We start from the raw sequence: 19752 nt of genomic DNA, 5'->3' as shown, positions 1-19752 counted from the left end.
GATAATGTTTTTCTTCCTTTACAATCTAGTCTCATTTTAGGTTTGCTGTAATTTTTTTGTTCATGGTACTTTTGACACTTTATTCATTGTCAAATACTGGTATATTTACTTCTTGGTTTAAGTAAACCAAGTTCACTTTAACTGCTTTTAAGTATAGCCCCCCCCCCCTTTTTTTTGTATTAGTACTTTCAGAATCTGAAAACATGATGGAATCAAGTGTGCATTACTTAATGGAAGTTTTCTTACAGGGTGAGGGAATTCTTCCTCCTCCAACTCACATAAGTGCTTTGAAGGAGCATAGTCTCTTCAACCCTTTGTTGGAGGCAGTTAGCAATACTTTACAGAGTTCTTTTGCAAATCACACTCTCCAGCGAACATTTGGCCCATGTTTAGAAGCATTGTATGGGCCAGAGATTAAGTAAGTGCTTACATCTGATATAATTTTTTGTTTCAGTTAAGTTTATTTTAAATGTAGTATCCATGGCTACTCAAGTAGCATCCTTTTGTTTGTGTGGGTGTGGATGTCTGTCTGTCTGTATGTGCATGCATTAGGGGGTTTGGGGGGGGGGGGGGGGGGCACGTGGGGTAGCCATGTGGTCTAAGGGGCTTTGCCACGCTTCACGCCGCTACCCCCTTCGGAGGTTCGAGTGTGTATGTGTGTATGTTGTCCTTAGCATAAGTTAGATAAAGTGGTGTGTAAGCCTAGGGATCGATCACCTCAGCAGTTTGGTCCCATAGGAACTTACCAGAATGAGTGAGTGAAAGATTTTGAGTGAAAAATCAGCAGAAAATTGGGCAATAAATGCTGTCTTGTGAAAAAGGAAATCTGTTGGTTTGCATTATCAGGAAACACTTGTCGTGATATGTTACTGCATTATTATTTTTTTGGCTTTTAACTAGGCCTTTGAGATTTGATAAGTTTCATGAGATCAGTGGCAGTGGTCAAGCAGCTTATGATAGAAGTGTTCTTGTGTTTCTTTGGAAGGCAAATATGATGATTCCTAGGTAGCTGGACAGAAAATGACATTATAAAGAAAGGAACACAGATGTACCAGCTGACTATAGGTGTTTATGACAAACAATCCCATGTGCTTTTTTTTTGTGAAGTTCAGCTGCTTTTGTGCAGTCATTTGACTAGAGGCTCTGTACACAGCAGTCTGCTTTGTGATGAATAGGAAATGTCTGAATAAGAAGGTAAGAAGAAAGTAAATAAATATGTTGTGGAAGGTATTACGCTTGATGAGAGACTCATTTGTCCTGAAGGTGGCATAACAAAGACCTGCATTTGTATGTGGAGAAAGTGACTGACACTTTGTGGAAAATGAGGACTACATTCTATGTTAACATAAGATGAATGATCCAGAATAAAATGAACAGTAGAATTTTTTCCTGTGATCTGACAAATGTGAAGTTAGGAAGGTTCGTCAAGTAGTGGGGATCATGAATGAAGACAACCAGGATTGTGGCCTTTTCAAGAAAGAATCTGAAATACACCAGTATTTCCAAGAAAAGCCAAAGTTGAAAATTGGCAAGATATTGAAGAAAAAGAAACTTCACATGAAATAAATGCAAACATTTGTTGTAATACATGGGTGCAAGTTAAAGCTTGAGGAAAGACTGGGTTGAAATAAATTGGCCTACAACTGGACAAACTGAATGAAGAAGAAGGAGGAGGAGGAGGAAGAAGAAGAGAATGAAAATATGAAAAACAGAGCTTCACACAAAGAAACGTGTTTGAGTGTAGAATATACATTTAATACGAAAATCAGAAATGTCAGTTTAGTATAGCCCGGGTGACATCAGTATCAATTATGGGTACCTGGAGTGGGCCATAACACACTTATGTGTGATGCTGTTAATGGTGATGCCAGTGAGACCTATAGGAAGCGAACACCTTTTTTTCCTGCAAATCTCCTATTCGCGCAGTAAGGATCTGGGGCAGAGGCCTACAGAGACCAGCACAGCTTCAAATTAGCTCTCCTATTGCTTTAGCATTAGGATACACACAACCATCAGGGACAATGTCTCTGAAGATCTGCACAGCCAGAGTTTCATGTGGACAGATAATAGAGGTCCATTTGTATACAGTCCCATACATAGGGGCACTGCCTGAACAATAGGCATACATTCTTTGGATGTTTGATGGAAAATTATTGGTGCTGGCTTCTAGCTAAACATGACATCGCTACTGTTTATTGTTGTGTTAAACTGGAATTTGCTTGTGTGATGAACGCTGAGTGTAGATCTGTGGCTGGTCCCTGCACATACATACATATGACCTTCATGAAATCTTCCCTGCACAGTGCTTAGTAATATGTCTTCTGAGGACCTCAGCATTTGTGGTCCGTAGTTGAAGTGAGTGTGTTGCCCTGTCTCTTTGAGTATATAGAGTATCATGTTGTGCATAATTTATTAGGATCACTGGAAGCTATAAGTGCAGTCACACCAATAGCTGTGTGTAAGCGATTGAATAAAGAACTGAACTGTTGACAGGTAAATTACTTTCAGAATATATGGGAGCAACTGTTATATTTCGTAACGTATTTTGTAATTTTCTGTTAGCATACAGAAAGCAGATAATTATTAAAAATATTTGTTACATCATAGCAAACAGGACAAGAATTTAGTACATTCTCTATTACAGTATATTTTCGTGCCAAGTATGGTAATGATAAAAAGAAAACGATTTTTTTCCATTTTGTATTAGCACATACCCATTAATTTGTACAACTTTGCAGAAAGCACTGTTGCTTCACTAATATTTTATGCTTCACTCATTTAAAGTGATTATTTGGTGTACACATAGTACTGCAAAATATAAATTTGTTCATAATACGATCTTCTTTTTCCTATGCAATTGACTTAATTATTCTGCTAGTGAATGAAACAATGTGTATAATTTCTGCAGGATGATGCCACCACCATTGAAGAAGAAGAAAGTGGAAGAGCAGCCAAATGATATACCAGATGTTCTGCAGGGCGAAATTGCTCGACTGGACCAACGATTTAAGGTTTATGTCTTTCCGAAAGATTTTTTTTATTTGTAGTTAATGTAAATTTATTTTGTGAAATTTAAATAAGGATTATATTCTGAGAAGGAAAGTTACTACTCACCATTTAACGGAGATGCCGAGTCACAGATAGGCACAATAAAAAGACTGTCAAACAAGCTTTCGTCCAAAAAGTTCATCAGAGAAAACACACACACACACACACACACACACACACACACACACACACACACACACCCCTCAGATGCAACTCGCTCACATGTGACCACAGTATCTAGCTGCCAAGACCACACTGAATCTTCTGAGAGTCTGGCCTTGGCAGCCAGAGACTGTGGTCTTGTGTGTGTGTGTGTGTGTGTGTGTGTGTGTGTGTGTGTGTGTGTGTGTGTGTATGCGCAGATGAAAGCCTGTTCGGTCAAAAGCTTCTTTTAACAGTCTTTTTGTTGTGCCTAACTCAGCATCTCCGCTATATGGTGGATTTTCCATTGTTTGTTACATAAGGATTATGAGGATAAAGAATAATTAATTGTTGATACAGGAGTTCAATGTTGTGTCTGCTGGTAATTTGTATGACTGCCCCTAAAGTGAACCAACTATTAAGATGGAAATTGCATGTCACTTTTGACATTAATGTTCCTTTTTTAATGTCGTTTGATATGAAATGGAAAATGCTAATAACACAGTCACAGCAACAACTGAGATATTTCATATTTTGAATTTTTTTAGTGTCTCATAACATTTACTCTGTTTTTGTAATGTTGATGTTCTTAAGCTCGTGCCTGACCTTGTTGGAGATATTTACTGTAATTTACTCATGGAGAGCCATCAGATAAGATATTTTATCTTGATTTTATAGTGTGTTGCAAAACAGTTGTAAGAAAGCCTGTAAAATATACCACACTTTTGCTTGGATGGGAGTGTTTATCGTTGAATGTGCAAAGCATATTTGCTTTGTGTCCATTTGTCATTTGTTTTGCATATACATCTGTGTTTACATAATTGCTCTACAATTCACACATAAGTATATTGCACTGAGTGCAAAAAATCATTTTCAGATTATTTATCTACTGTTCCACACTCAAATAACACTCATGAAAAATTAACATCCAAATCTTTCAGTGCGAGATCTGATTTTTCTTATTTTATCATGGTTATCATTTCTCCGTATGTAGGTGGAAGTCAATAAAGTGTCTTGGCATTCAGAGGAGAAAACTAGTGATTGAAATTTTCTGAAAACATTTTTCCTTAATGAAAAATGCCGTATTTTAAAGATTGCTATCCTAAGTTTGGCATCATTTCTGTAATGCTCATTTCCCAGTTTCGTGAAAATACAAAATGAGCTCTCCTCCTCTGAACTTCTTCATCCCCTCCATCAATTCTTCATCTCCTCCATCAATTCTATCTAGTAAACATCTCGTGCCACGGAGCAATGGTCCAGATGAGGATGAATAAATATAGTGTAGGCACTCTCATCAGTAGATTTAAACTGTGGAAAATCCTGAATAGAATAATGACAGTATTATGAAAAGGATAGATTGCTGCTCACCATGTAGTGGAGATGTTCAGTCATCTGTCAAGGTTGAGACTGACAGAACCTAAATTGAATGAAGACCTACAATAAGCAGTTCATCAGAGAAAAAGCTGTGGCATATGCATTTGGGAGTAGAGTGAAAGGAAATGTAATGCAATGGAAACTTGATTTTTGTGTTTTTCGAAAAAAAGAATTGTTTCCAAGTTTTATATTTCACTATCACCTATGGTCATATTGAAAAATTAAGTTACTTTTCATTCCAGTTACTTAAGTTTTGCTAATTCTGAAGTAAGTTCATAACAAAATCGCAATAGGAAAAATCTGATGTTAGATATCAATTTACTGTCCAAAACACCATGATATTAAGCTATTATCTAACACAGTGTAATAATAAAAAATATAGTTTGATTGGCTTGTGTAGTTATTTAGACCCAGGCAGCAATAATGTATGTATCTACAAGTCTTTACTTGCACATATGAGAGGGTAATTGGTAGTTTCACTGGTCCTCAGACATGTAGAGAAGATAACAGTATTGCATTTGAAGACACAGATGTTAGATGTTTTTAATTTTTTTTAATAAGTATTAGCAAATTTGTTTAACGGCATTTTCACTACCCACACTAGTTTTATGAGTAATTATTTGCCTGATTGTCATGATTTCATTAATAGCAAATATTTCATAATTACTCCTACTTCTTCTTCATCATAATCATCATTATCTTCTTCTCCTTCTTCTTCTTCTTCTTCTTCTACTACTACTACTACTACTACTACTACTACTACTATCCTGCCTGTTGGTCTAAAAAATACGGCAAATATATTTTGGAAAGTATGTGGTTTTTCTTCTAAAAATAAAATTAATATGTAGTTGAAAAGTTTGGTTTGTTTTATAGCATTGCATTTGACAGATGAGAATAAACATGGTGCAAAATATTTTTAATATTAGTTATAGTTGTGCAAAATGTCAATGAAGAGAAATGAAAACAACTCGTTTTGAATCTTTTATCAGGTTAGCCTTGATCCAACACAGCAACCAGGTTCACGAGCAGTGCAGTTGTTGTGTTGGCTAGATGACAAACATCTACCATGTGTGCCACCTGTATCACTATCAGTGCCTGAGGATTATCCCCAAACACCCCCTAGATGCCATATGGCCCCACATGAATATGGCTCCACGGGGTTCCTGGCAGCAGTTCGAGAAGCTTTGGCATCACGCATCCTGAAACTGCCTGGACGATTTTCTGTGTCACAGTTACTTGATACATGGGAGATGAGTGTTCGTCAGGCATCCGCTCCAGCAACAGTTGCATCCCAGACACAAAGCACGTCTGCTGCTACTCTTCTTCTTGGCCTTTGAATGATATTTTCTGAACCACATAGGCTGTTATGATTTGTTTTGCGTTGGAAATTTTGTTGTATATAGTTTTCTGTGTGATATATGTACGTTTTACACTGTTCTGTGTCAGCTAAATGTCAGTGTATATTGTTTCATTTTATGCTTTCAAAATTGTTGTGAGCTTCAGTTATGAGAGATCTACAATTAATTTAAACTGATTTGAAGGGAAGGTAAAGTTAATGCTATTGGAACAGCTGTTTTATTTAGCAAAAAAAAAAAAAAAAAAACACTCTTGAAGGCACTGTGCTATAACTGTATTATTTTGTATATATGTAAATATTATCAATAAAGTTGAGAGTACATTACACTATATTGTAGAGATTCTTGATTTGTTTTCATTTCATCCCTTCTTCCTTATTCAGAAATATATTAATTCCTCTAATTTTTGTAATGCTTGTTAATGTTTCTGTTACTCAAATTCAGCTTGTCCAGCAAACAAGTGTTTATTAGGTCTTCAGAAGTAAGATGTAGTTTTGTAATATTCACAAATAATTGATGATGTCAATCTCTACATAACTTTTTATATGTATTTGCTTTATTTTGCTGGTTATTTATTCACAGTTGTGATGGAAAATTGTTCATTCTGGTGAAGAGTTTTATTCTGCTAATAGAAACAATATTTTTGAAATTACTTGCATACGCTGGTTTGTAATGATTGATATGTTAAATTATGACACAGAATTGCTAGAACAGTACTTACTTCTGGAGGAAAAATGTACATTGCTGCTGTAGATGTGCCTAAAAGTAATAGGAGCTCATTACCTAGGTTTCGTAACTAGTATTTCTGTTGTCGGTGAGGAGAGAGGGATATATTATCAACAACAAAGACAGAACTTGATCGAAAAACCTATTTGATCTACTGAAAAATCGCAATGCTCAAATTGTTAATTTAAAAGACAATTATGATCAAAATAAGGATAGTAAAATAACTGGTTAGTGGTGTCCAATAACAATGTTATCTTGGAAGCAACTGTACAACAATTCAAGAGATGACTATCAAGCATGAAACATGTTCACAAGAGTAAATTAGAGAGCTTTTATGTAATAAAATTGATTCTGCCCTGAAATATGGGTGTCATGAATTTTCGTTCTTAATTCCAAGCTCACCAGTGGATAAGAGAATAAGTGTCTTGTTATTATCAGGAAATGAAACCCAGTAAAGCAATCCACATGGTGACATTTATTAACCAGTTTGAGAATGTGTTCTTTGGAGTAACAAGCAGTAGGCATATGTGTGAGTTACATGTGGAGTGACATGAATATATGAAAAAGACGTGTCATATACAGTTTCTACAATTTCAAATGCTTTGAAAATTGTCTTTCTTAATAAGTATTGGTTATGTGAACAACACTGTACTGTGTTGTCAACCTTGCTAATACCGAATATTATGCATTGTGTGATCGAAGAATTTCTTCAAAGGTACTCGGAGTGGAACATTTATTCGAATGAAAGGATTAAAGATGATGAACTTGTGGCTATTTTAATGCAAAATTATTGTTGTTGTTAGAGTATTAGTTAGCTTTAAGTCAGCACAAATACACTGAAGGAATTTACCTAGTAGTTGATCAGCCTAAAGCATTAGAAGAAGAATGGTGTGAATGTGACAATAGTTTCAAATCAAAATTCAGAACAGCTGTGAAGAAGAGAGAGACATTATGGATCACTGAGTAGTTTTGGATGAGACTGCTCTGAAACTTATGAACCGGAGAATATATTTATTACAGGCCTTGAGACTTACTGTCATAAATTATTAATCTGAATGTGACATAAGTTGTTTACTGTGTGAAATAGGGCAACAATGGATGAGTCTCAATGCATTTGCAGTGTCAGTGTACAAGGGATTGGTACTGATACATGCTAGGTACAGTTAAGCAGGATTTCAGAAAATTTGTTCATGGAGCTGGAACAACAAGAGAAATTGGATGAATATGCCTGATTCACAATAACAGACTGATTGACAGTGCACCCTATGCAAAGATCTCTGTAGGCTGGTTGACTTTATGTAATAGTGAAAAATTTACAATATTATGAAAAGGATAGATTGCTACTCACTGTAAAAATTACATGTTGAGTTGCAGGCAGGCACGAGAAGAAGATTGTTCATATAAGCTTTCGGCCAAAGCCTTCTTCAGAGTCTCCCCCCCCACACACGCACACAGAACCACTTTCCGTGGACATAATGCAACAGAAATGTGTCAAACAGGTGCAACAGTCTGGAGTGTTACGGGGAAGGGGGGTGGGTTAGCAGGGTGCGGATGGGAGAAGAGGAATCAATGCTGCCTGGCAGAGCATGCAGGGACTGGAAGTGGTAGGACAGGGCTATGATTATTTCCTTTCCGTGCTGCAAGCTTATGCTTCCACTACCCCTGTCCCCCTATGCCCTTCCATCGGGTGGTTTTCTTAGTGCAGACTCTGCTTGGACCTGTGTTATAATTCGGAATTCGAGTTTCCACTTCCGGTGTTTCCTACAACTTTTCATTAAATAAATGCATGGTCCCCATTGTTGAGTTTGACCTGCCACCAATTTTCAAAATTCAAAGTGCAGATTGTGCAGGGAAGGTTGCTCAATGCGGTGTATGCTCCACCTTTGTGCCTTTCCATCTTTGCACCCTTCCCTTTACCTAAAACCCAGCACAGTAGCCTTCCATTTGGGGGGGAGAGGGAGGTCAACAAATACCTGCATGATGGTAGCCTCCTGACCATGCAAGGATTGCACTCCTCGCGCCTGAGCTGAACGCACCCCATGTAGGCCAAGGAGTATGTGCGTGTTGTTACTGGGACATGAGGACTCTGAACAAAAGTTTACTGGCCAGGTAGCATTGGGTGGTACCCATGGGGAGAGCCCCTATTTGGAGTGGGTGGCACCATGGCAAATGGGAAGGAAAGTCCTCATTTAATGCAGAGATATGACATTAAAATGTTCCCTTCCCTGGCTACATAGGGTGGAATCTAAAGCTAAATGGCAAGCAGAGAAATAATCCCCGCAATATTTTGTTTGCACAATGGACTTAAGAGATTCCTTCTTGGCCACAAAGCCCTTATTCTTTGTGTAGAACATACAAGACAAGTTTGGGGAAGTGGCAGCCATCTCTAAAATGAAAAGTGGATTTTGATCGAAACAGCATCGCATGCCCAGTCATGGGTGCTGCTCACTTGTAACAAATTGGGTGACATACCAGTTTCTGTCACTCCCCATAGTTTTCTAAATATGATTCATAACATAAATTTCCACTGAGATGTGCTCTTGCAATTTGGTGATGAGCTATGCGCTGTCTTGGAACGATGGGATGTACACTTTGACCGTTGTGTACATATCTGACCAAAGGACAATAGGGTTGGTATTGGTGCCTTCATCTTGGGCTTTGAGGGCAATTCATTGCCAGAAAAGGTTAAGGTGATGACACACCAATGCGACCTGAAGACATATGTTGTCTCCTTCCCCTCCACCCCTTCCCCTCCTTGTGATGTGCTTCAAGTGTTTGAAACAGGCACATGTCTTCGCAACACTAGCCGCCAGCTGTAGAAGTTGTGGATGGCTGCAGCATGCAAATGCTCCTTGTGCCCTCCCCCCTTATGTGTCAACTGTGGGAAGCACCATTCTCACTACTTGCTAGATTGCACTGTTTCCTAGAACAAGAAGAAAATAAAGAACATAAGACTCTGGACAAACAAACTTATCAAGAGACAAAGTAGTAGTATGAATGGTGGCACCCAATATACACAACAGTGTCAAATGCGGCAGGTATATCTTTGCCACCTCCTTTGGCAATGGTACTCCCACCTGTTAGACCTGCTACGATGGGACCAGAGAGCCGAATCAAGCTTTCCCCCCTGATGGTTGGGTTGGGCCCCAATTCCCAGCCAGATAAAAATCATCTTCCTCCAGTGTTTCTCACCAGGAAGAGGCCTTCGGGACATTTCCTTCCAAGGCTTCTGCTGGTCTACAACCATATGCCAGCCGGTGGCTGGAGGAGCCATAGTCTGCTGGTTGCAGGGCTTTGCAATCATCATCTGAAACTGATTCAGAAAAGCCCTTACAATCATTCAAATCCTCTAAGTAGAGGAAAAATAAGAAAAAGTTCTCCAAGAAGGAGATTCCGTTGGTCCCCACGCCACCAGACGAGGTGAAGATTCCGGCAGCCCCTGAGGGGCCCAGTCCCACCACATGAGAAAACCTAGAACCTACGTGTGTTGATGTTTGAACTCCTCAACCCGTGGCAGCAGTTGACTCCAAAACACAATGTTTCTCCATGGTCCCTTCATGGCCTCAGTACATAGATGCCAATATTCTCCAGTGGAAGTGCAGCGGCTTTTTCCACCACCTGGCTGAGCTACGACATCTTTTAAGCATTTCCCATGCCTTCTGCATTGCTTTTCAAGAGACTGTTTCAAGCAATGTGGACACTGGCCCTCCACGGATACCGGGCATAATATAAGAATATGCTACCTATGCAGGGTGTCAGGAGGTGTTTGAACGTATGTTCTGGACACTGTATACAGCAAATTTGTGCTGCTTCATACACTTGGAGACTGTAGCAGTTTGGATAAGGGCATTTCAAAATATAACCATTTGCAATGTTTACCACCTTCCTGATGGTGAAGTGTCTCAGAGCATTTTGTTTGCATTGGTTTCTCAGCTCCCCCACCTTTCCTAATTTTCGGAGATTTAAATGCCCATAACCCTCTGTGGGGTGGAACCATGATTGCTGGCTGCGGTCAAGGCCTCAAAAACTTGACCTTTGCCTCTTGAATACTGGTGTCCCCACACACTTCAGTGTGGTACACGGAACTTTCCATCTGCAGCCCTTGTCTCCTCTCATCTGTCCACTGGAAAGTCCCACAATGATCTGCGTGATAGTGACACTTTTCCAAACTTCCTGTCCCTCCCTCAGCGTTGCTTCTCTCGATGCTGGCCCAGATGGGCTCTCAACAGTGTTGACTGGGGTGCTTTTGCCTCTGCTGTTACCCTTGGCTCCACGCCACATGGGTGTATTGATGAGACAGTCCACAATAAAACTACAGCATTTCTTCTTGCAGCTGTTATAGCCATCCTTTGTTCCTTGGACCTGCCCCGACGGAAGACAGAAGTCACAGACGCCTTTAGAGATCATAGGTGGGCTCTCCAGTGCCGTAACCGGAACCTATCGATGTAGCACCTCATTGCTTTTAAGTGGCTCTGTGCCAGGGTCCACCTTCTTAAAGATGGAAATGAGAATGGTGGGAACAGTGTGTTTCAAACATTGGACGACTTATCTCTCCTTCACAGGTTTGGGTGAAGATCAGACGCCTGTACGGACACCAGGCACCTGCAGGTGTACATGGTATTCTATCGAATGGTGCTGTCTGCACTGACCCAGATGCCACTGCCGAATATTTTGCTCTGCATTATGCTTGAGCCTCAGCATCAGAATTGTCATCCTGGCTTTTCCCATACACCTCTGCGGTGCATCTCTTGGCCAGAGCTTCATCTTGACGTATCACATGGTCCAAAAGACTCGGTTCAGTCCAAGGCCCTCAGACACCAATTTTTCTCCTCCATGGTGTATCCTGGGGTTCAGAAGTAGTCTACACTGATGGCTCGATGGTTGCTTGTCATGTAGGCTTTGCTTATACTCACATGGGACATACTGAACTGCATTCCTCGCCAGATGGCTGTAATGTTTTCATGTGGAGTTGGTAGTAATCTCTCGTGCCCTGAAGCATATCCTTTTCTGTACCAGTGAGTCCTTTCTCTTATGCAGCAACTCCTTGAGCAATTTGCAAACTCTCGACCAGTGTTACCCTCACCATCTGTTGGTCATGGCTATCCAAGATCCCCTGTATGCCCTTCAACAATGTGAACGCTGAGTGACTTTTGTATGGACCCCAGGCCATGTTAGGATCCCTGGGAATGAACTCGATAACTGAGCCAAACTGCCTACGAGTAAGCTGACTCTTGTGAACAGTATTTTGGAAACAGACCTCCAATTGGTAAAGTTTTAAGGATCTGGAATGCAGAACTGCACACTCCAACTTCACCAAACAAACTATGGATGATAAAGGAGACTAGTAATGTGTGGAGGTCCTCCATGCAGGCCTCTCTCAAGGACTCTACTGTCCTTTGCCAGCTCCATGTCGGCCATACTTGGCTGACTCATGGTCATCTCCTCTGTCACAAGAACCCACCCCTCTGTTGTTGTGGTTCACGTTTGATGCTGGTCTACAATTTGCTGGACTGTCACAACCTAGCTTCTCTGCAGCGGACACTTAATCTCCCTGACTCGCTGTGCCTATATGAGGAGACAATGCTGGAAGGGTCTTTTACCACTCTCTTTAAGGGACAGCCACTTAACTTTATCGACCTATTGAGGAGCTGGCGGAACACACTGTTGTTGCCTCTGCCCAGACTGGGCTGCAGCTGTGTGGACTTGGTGGACCATCCTGGCCTTCACCCTACCTGCCCTCTTTTACTCTTCCTCCCCCCACCCCCCTTCTCCTCTTGCTTGGTCTGTTCAACTTGTTCGTCTTATGTCTATCTGTGCTTCTCTTGCCCTGTCCGTGTTGTTAGTCTTTCCTAGGCAATTTCTGAGTACTGTGGGGTATTTCTGGCGATGGGTGGCGGTGTATGTCTGCTCATTGCATTCTTGTCTTGGGGGCTTCTGGCTGCTCTGTAGATGGGGCACCTTGCCTCCCTTTCCTTCTCTGTCTCCCTTTCTTCTTTTTTTACCCAATTATCTGGCCTTCATTGAGCTTTGGTAGACCTTGGGGCTTTTCCACAAGGTTTTGCACAGTAGGCCATCACTGTTATGTAGATCTGTCTGTTTCAGGAGGAGGAGGAGGGAGAGGAGGGGAAAGTGAGGAGTAGAGGAGGAGAAAAGACTTATGGCTGTGCTTGCTGAGAGCAGCACACTATGAGGGTGAAGGGAGGTGAATTGTGAAATGGTGACAGGACAGATGGCACAGAAACAGTAGGGTGGAGGATGTGGGGTGCCATGTTACCATAGGTTGAGATAAGGATGATTTTGGGAGTGGAGAATGTGTTCTAAGGGTAACCATCTCTGCAGTACTGTAAAGCTGATGGTGGAGGTGAGGATCCAGATGGTCTGGGCTATGAAGCAACTACTGAAATCAAGTGCATTATGTACAGGTACAAGTTGTGTCACAGGGTGGTCAATTTTGCCACTTGGCCTCAATTTGGTGGTGGTCTTTCATGCTGATGGATAGCTTGTTGGTAGTCACACCAATATAAAAACTGTGCAGTGTTCACAGCATTGCTGATATATGACAAGGTTGCTTTCACAGTTGGCAATGGGATATGATCCCTGTAGCAAGGAGTTGAGATTGGGAGTGGCTCAGGGATGGAATAGGATGTTCTGGAAGATGGGGGGGGGGGGGGCAAGGGAATATCACTTTAGGAGGGGTGCGATGGATCTTGGGTAGAATGCTCCTAATTTCAGGGCATGATGGTCAGTAATCAAAGTCCTGACAAAGGACGTGCTCAGGTTTCCCAGTCCGGGGTGGTATGGTATTGAGTGACGAGGGGGACACATCTTTGTTGCTAGTTCTTGAGGGTAGTGGGGGGCTTGGGGGTTTGTGGGGATAAAACATGGTAAATCTGTTTGCTTACTAGGTCTGAATTTAGCATCTGTCTGTGAAGGCATTTATAAGACCTTCAGCATACTGGGTAGGGGAGCTCCTGACACTGCAGATACATCATTCCCAAGTTGCCAGGCCATATGGGAGGGATTTTTGGTTTGGAAGGGATGAAAGATGTGAAAATGCAACAACTGTTGGTGGTTGGTGGGATTAATATGGACAGAGATGTGGATGGAGCCATAAGAGGGGAGGAGGTCATTGCCAATGAAGGTGGCAACCTGGGTTGAGGGAAACCAGTTGAAGTGGATGGAAAAGGTGTTGCAGTTGTGAAGGAAAGAGGACAAGGTGTCTGTCGTGACTCTGGATCATAGAGATATCATCAGCGAACCTGAAACAGAGAAGGCAGCCAGGAAGGTTTCCTCTGGAAAGTCTATAAACACGTTTGCATAGGTGGTGACCATGGGGGTTCCCCATGGCTGTGTGGTGGATTTGTTTGTATACCTTACCTTCAAAGGAGAATTAGTTGTGTGTTAGGATATAATTGGTGATCATTAGTTAGAAGTTAGTAACTTATACTGGTGTTTAAGTACTGGCACCATGAGGAAGTGTAAATAATGTGGATTATTTTGAGGTGTGTGGCTGGTGGATACTTAGTCTATTATTAGATTCAAATGAGGCACTGCCTAGTGCAGCCATGCAGGTTATAAGTTAGAATTTTCTTATCTTCTTGATGGGTTTCACAATTTTTTTTCCAGACAGGGAAAATTTTTACATGTTTTATGAATTTCAGTTAACTGTACCTGACACCGTCTTTTTTATGTTCACCAGTTACACTGGTGTTAAGTCCTGGTGTTGTAAGGAGGTGCAAGTAATGTGGATTAATTTGAGGTGTGTGGCAGGTGCATACTTTCACCAGCAGCAACTCATGCTTCTAATTTCTCACCTCCACAGTCTCTTACTACGATTACCACTGTAACAATCTAAATTGATTGATGTATCAACTCTCCTTTGAAAAGAGTAATATTTACCTCTTCTTTCTTGAAGAAAAGGATCCACTGTCCACCTCCATGATAAAGAATGCAGTATAACACAATCATAAATAATGTTGCCATGTTTTCTGAAGTTTTCTGGCTATTGTGTATCCAGGTATAATTTTCAGGGTGAAGCAATTTAGAAATGAAAGAAACTGCCTCCATTTCCAGAAGATACATTATAAAAACTTTTACATAAGTAGATATTGTTTTCTGACATACATGCAATACATCCACCCAGAATCGTGGATGGGCAGAGAGAGATAGTTGTAGTGTCAAAAATTTGATATCAGCTTAATGAAACATTAGAATACAGATATACATTCATCTTTCTTTTCGTACATATCTCTTTTAGGGGCAGGAATGTTTATATTGCATCTTTGTCCCACACGGTGTTCCAATACTTACTAAATGACATATACTTTATGGCTACACCAAAATAAGATCTGTCACAAACCTTACTGACACACTAATTCCTCTTTCCCCACCTGGATTGTTGTCTCCATATGTTGTGTTTCTGTTGCATTCCGGCTGGATTTTTTTTTTTTTGCGTGTGTGTGTGTGTGTGTGTGGGAAAGAGAGAGATAGAAAGGGGGGCGGGAGATGTGCTTTCTTTTGTGAATTTGTGAGTGTGTTTCTTTCCTTTAGAAGGCTTCTTATATGTAATAGTCTTTTTGTCATGCCTGTCAGCAACTCAATGAGTCATGTCTTTGCTGGTCATCAGAGCTCAGTTCAAAGGGGAACTCATCATTGAAGACAGTTCTATTCCAGAAAATGAGGTTCCAGGCTGAAGACGTGGTTGGTGATGCCCAGGACAGTGGTGGGATACCAACCTGACTGTCATCCACTGTATGGCCCTACAACAAGGAGTGATGATCTGGGTTGCTATTTATTTTCACAGCAGGATCACTTTGGTTGTCATTCAGAGCACCCTCACAGCACAGTGACACATCGACAATGGTCTACACCCCATCTTGTTGCCCTTCATGGCAAGCAATACTGGTGTTACATTTCAGTAAGGTAATACCCTACTGCCCATGGCCGAGTTTCTACTGCTTGTCTCTGTGCTTGCCAATCCCTATTTTGGTCAGCACAGTCACTGGATCTCTTCCCAATTGAGAACGCTTGGAGCATTATTGGCAGGACCCTCCTACCAGCTTGGGATTTGGATGATCTAACTTGACAATTAGACAGAATTTGGCATGATATCCCTCAGGAGAATATCCAACTGCATCCAAAAATGCTATCAATCAATCAATGCCAAGCCAAACAACTGCTTGCATGAGGGCCAGAGGTGGACCAATTTAGTGAACAGTGTTTGTAATTCCCCTTCATTCAAACAAAACTCATCAACTTCTGTTCTCCAAAATCCCTTATAAATCAGAGTTTTAATTATTTGGATCACTTTCACTTCTCTGTTATCATTCTCATCACAGTTCTGAATTAAATATTCATCTTTACCAGTGTTTCCTGCAGTGAAATGATCATATGCTCTCAAATTGTGAACTGTCAACAGAGATGTCCTTAGATTAACTTGTTGTTCTTTCCCTCATTAGGTCTAAAGTGTTGTTATGGTTGACCATATTCTGGCTACGGTCTGCCTCTCCCTTCAGATGCTCTATTACATTTCTGTATTCAATGAAGTCCTGGTTTTCTTGCACAGGTCCCTGTTCTAGGTAATAATTGCTGCAGTTGTAGCCACCTCTCCTCCTCTGATTATTGTTATTACTCATTTTACAGTTACTATATGATGTGAATGTAGTAACTGAATGCAACTGTTAATTCAGCCCAAACTTCGACGGTACCAGAAAAGCATGTCTCTGCTATAGTTCCTTGAAGGTGGTATGCTTTCCTGATTAAATACTTGTGAGACACTGTATCACTATAATAGAAATGTGGCAACAGAATAAGAAACAACAAGTAACATTTATTAAGGGTATGTTAAAAAATGCTACTTAACTTTGGTACAATTTGATGTGTGGATCTTGATGCACTAAACCTAATAGAACGAAATCTAATAATTTTTGCTGTCTCCTGGCTATCACCTGATAACAGTGATTAGAGGTACTCTTGGTAGTCCAGTTACTCTGTAAATAGTGACTGGTGTGTTGTAACGTAGTCTAGAACACATTATTGTGCTGGCTGCATGCACTGAACCTAACAGTTGAACTGCTGTTTGTAACTGTCTGCGTGTCCACAACACTTCTTGTTTTGGTGTCAGTTGGCTGAAGGAATTCCATGTCTGCCATTACAAGGTAGAAGAAATATAGTGTGCAGTTGACAGTGCTCCCTTTGTCAGCCGTTCACATTATCAGCGGATGTGTATGATATGATGAAGGAAATGACAAGAAGCAAGAAAAGGTCTGGGTGTGTGAGTGCCATCTGGAGGTTGCTGCACAGAAGTGAGAGATGAAAGGCAAGTGGTTGTGCACGTGTGGAGGCAGCCTCTCACAATACTTGTTTTGTACCTCTTGCTTGGTACACAACATTATTCTGCCAATTTCATCTCCCGTAGTCAAAGTTTTGTCTGTCTGTTGTCTGAAATTCTCTTATCCGTCTTATTTACATATTTCAAGAACTGCTCAGTGGAGTCATCTGATCCACACACCAAGCCCCCGTACTTTTTCATGCTGCCTTGTCATTAATGTATCTGTCTGTGTTAACTTGGAAACAATTGATTCAAATGAACTAGTCATTTTAACTGAGCCTTGCAAAATTGTTTCATGCCTCTCCCCATCTCCCTGTAGTGTGATCCATTCAGGAATTCACTCTTTGTCTGGGCTTGCTCTGACTCATCAAGTGTAAAATTTTGATGATTGATTCCTTTGGCTCACTCAAGTAATCACATTACAAATTTAATTTTACTTTATTACTCATTTCATGAAGCAAATCATCTTTGCAGTGTTGCACAAAATCCACATAGGGAAATTCCTAGGCCCTGGAAAACTTTTCACAGCCTTATTAGACTACATGTTATACCTCTTATTAAAAATATTTTTTCAGCAAACTGCCTCTTGCAATTACTGTACTTTTTTGAACATTATCAACATTTTCTCTCAAAGTTGACACTTCACTTTTACGTTAGTCGTCATTATCAGTTATGACTTTCTTTATCTTTTCTGTTTTTTCATGTAAAATATTAACATGGATATTGTTCTGATTGTTGACTGTTTCAGTTTGACACTTTAACTTAGAGTGTACAGAGGAAATTTCATCTTGTAAACCTAGACTCCACTACAGTCACTTCCAGTTCGAAGGATTGCAATCTGGATGCTGTAGAACTTGACCTGTCATGTACCTTATTCAGTCTTTCACTCAAACTGTCTACTTTTTACTTACAGTAGTTACCAGTCTCCTAGCTCACTTTTGACTTAAGCAATTTAAGTGTTCAGTTCACTTTTTGTTTTTGAAATCTTGTTATTTATTTGACTAAGTTCTTTTGATATCCTGTCACTTGTTTATCCACTCTCTTTATGCACTAATGAAACTTTATTGTCTACTTGCCAGAGGTTGTTTGAGAGTTTGCTATCCATTTGGCAAAGTGTGTTTGAAATTGTGCTGTCTATTTCTCAAATCTTTCCTTTTAAAAATTTGTTCTAGTAGTCTGTCCCACCATGGAAAAATGCTGCCTGCACTTTGACCTAGTCCTGCTTATTCTGTTTCCATTTGAGCAAGTTGTGATAGATTTAGCTCAAGCTCAGTGGAACTATATCAATCTCATCCTCCTGCACTGGTTCCTGCATTACTTCCACTATCACTGGCAGATAAGCTGTATCAGAATTTTGAAATAACCTCATTAGTAGAAAAGCGTAAATGTACATAGTCATTAGTTATGTACCATACGCTTCCACAGGGCACATATGGTGCATGTGTAATAATGTACAGGATCCATTCACAAAATTGTATTCAGTGATCTGGGACATTGTCACTTAGCTGTTGCATCAGCCTTGGAATGTACACAAACAACTTTCCTTCCTTCACAATCCATAAAATACTACCAGCACTTACACCACTCTCATGTGAGCTTTACCTTAAAGATTTGTTTGGTAAACTCTTGAAAGTGTTCCAGCATTGCAGCTGAAAATTCATCATTTATAGACAAGCAGAGTCACCCTGATCAGCCTTCATCCACATCACAAACCATTCTATTTACCTTTAATTTACTTGTAGACACACACTATGTCAGGGCTTCACAACATACGTGCTCGCGGAGCAAGCTGTAAGCAGCAAGGCGCGAGCACGGAGATGCGCGAGCACGCTACCCCCACTAACGGACCAGAGCGGAGAGTGGGGAGAGTCACGTGGGGCACACAACAGCTGCCACCAGTCAATGTAAATCTGAGGCCACCTGCAGGGATATCACTCGCGAATTATTACTGCGACAAATGAAACAAATAAAGGAGAATGTACAGGTGCCACATAATTTTATTAGCTTAGTGTATGGCTCTACATTCGTATTAATTTGTGAACTGTTACACAATCACAGTTGTCACTGAAGTGTGGGATTCTTGGTTATCTTGTACTTTTTGCCCTTTACAATTGCGTCTATGTTCGGAGTAATGGTTCTTGTGCATTGTAGGTGCAGGGTGCAGTTTAAATTTCGATGAGACAATGCGTTTCTCAGGCGCGTCTTGTTACATTTCATTGCACAGAACAGTTGTTCACAAACATACTTGAAACCGAACATTGATACTATTGTAGCCGCCAGTTTGTGCAAACGAGGAAATCTATCCTGAGGGAACTGTCTGTAGAATTCCAAAATGTTTTTCTTGTTCTGAAATTTCTCTCTCTATTCTCTGTCACACTGCAGGTCAATAATTTCTAGTTGCAGCTCAGGACAAATCTCTTCAATATTCGCTGAATATGGAGAGGAGAACAGATCAAAATCACTGTCTAGTGCTGTCAGATCTTGAAAGCGTTGATCAAATTCTTCCTTAAGGGCAACTAAACTATGTGAATAACGTTCACAGTCTTTGTGAACATCTCGCATGGATGATTATTTAGGAAAATGAGCTAGACTTCCTGTTTCCAGCTGACTCACCCAAAGTGTCAATTTCATTTTAAAAGCTCGTATTCGATCTATGAAATGAGTAATTAGCAGATCTTTACCTTGTAGTGAAATGTTCAAAGCATTCAGATGGCTAGTTAAATCTACCAAGAACGAGAGCTCAAATTTCCATGAAGGCTCTTTCAATTCAGGAACACA

The 19752-nt window shown here is 40.5% G+C and overlaps 1 protein-coding gene across 3 annotated transcripts in view; it reads left to right on the top strand.

Annotated features, from left to right (window-relative positions):
* LOC124612463 (mediator of RNA polymerase II transcription subunit 15) overlaps window positions 1-6249 on the top strand; it is a 153259-nt gene extending 147010 nt beyond the window's left edge. For all 3 annotated transcript variants that reach the window (XM_047140691.1, XM_047140690.1, XM_047140692.1), the window contains exons 12-14: window positions 249-418; window positions 2909-3011; window positions 5553-6249. In XM_047140691.1, the coding sequence (XP_046996647.1) occupies window positions 249-418; window positions 2909-3011; window positions 5553-5900 (621 nt within the window). In that variant the 3' untranslated portion in view covers window positions 5901-6249. The remainder of the gene's footprint in view (window positions 1-248; window positions 419-2908; window positions 3012-5552) is intronic.
* The last annotated feature ends 13503 nt before the right edge of the window (window positions 6250-19752 follow it).

Source organism: Schistocerca americana, chromosome 4, assembly GCF_021461395.2.
Source record: "Schistocerca americana isolate TAMUIC-IGC-003095 chromosome 4, iqSchAmer2.1, whole genome shotgun sequence".
Classification (NCBI taxonomy): domain Eukaryota; kingdom Metazoa; phylum Arthropoda; class Insecta; order Orthoptera; family Acrididae; genus Schistocerca; species Schistocerca americana.
This window is presented reverse-complemented; position numbering and strand designations above follow the sequence as displayed.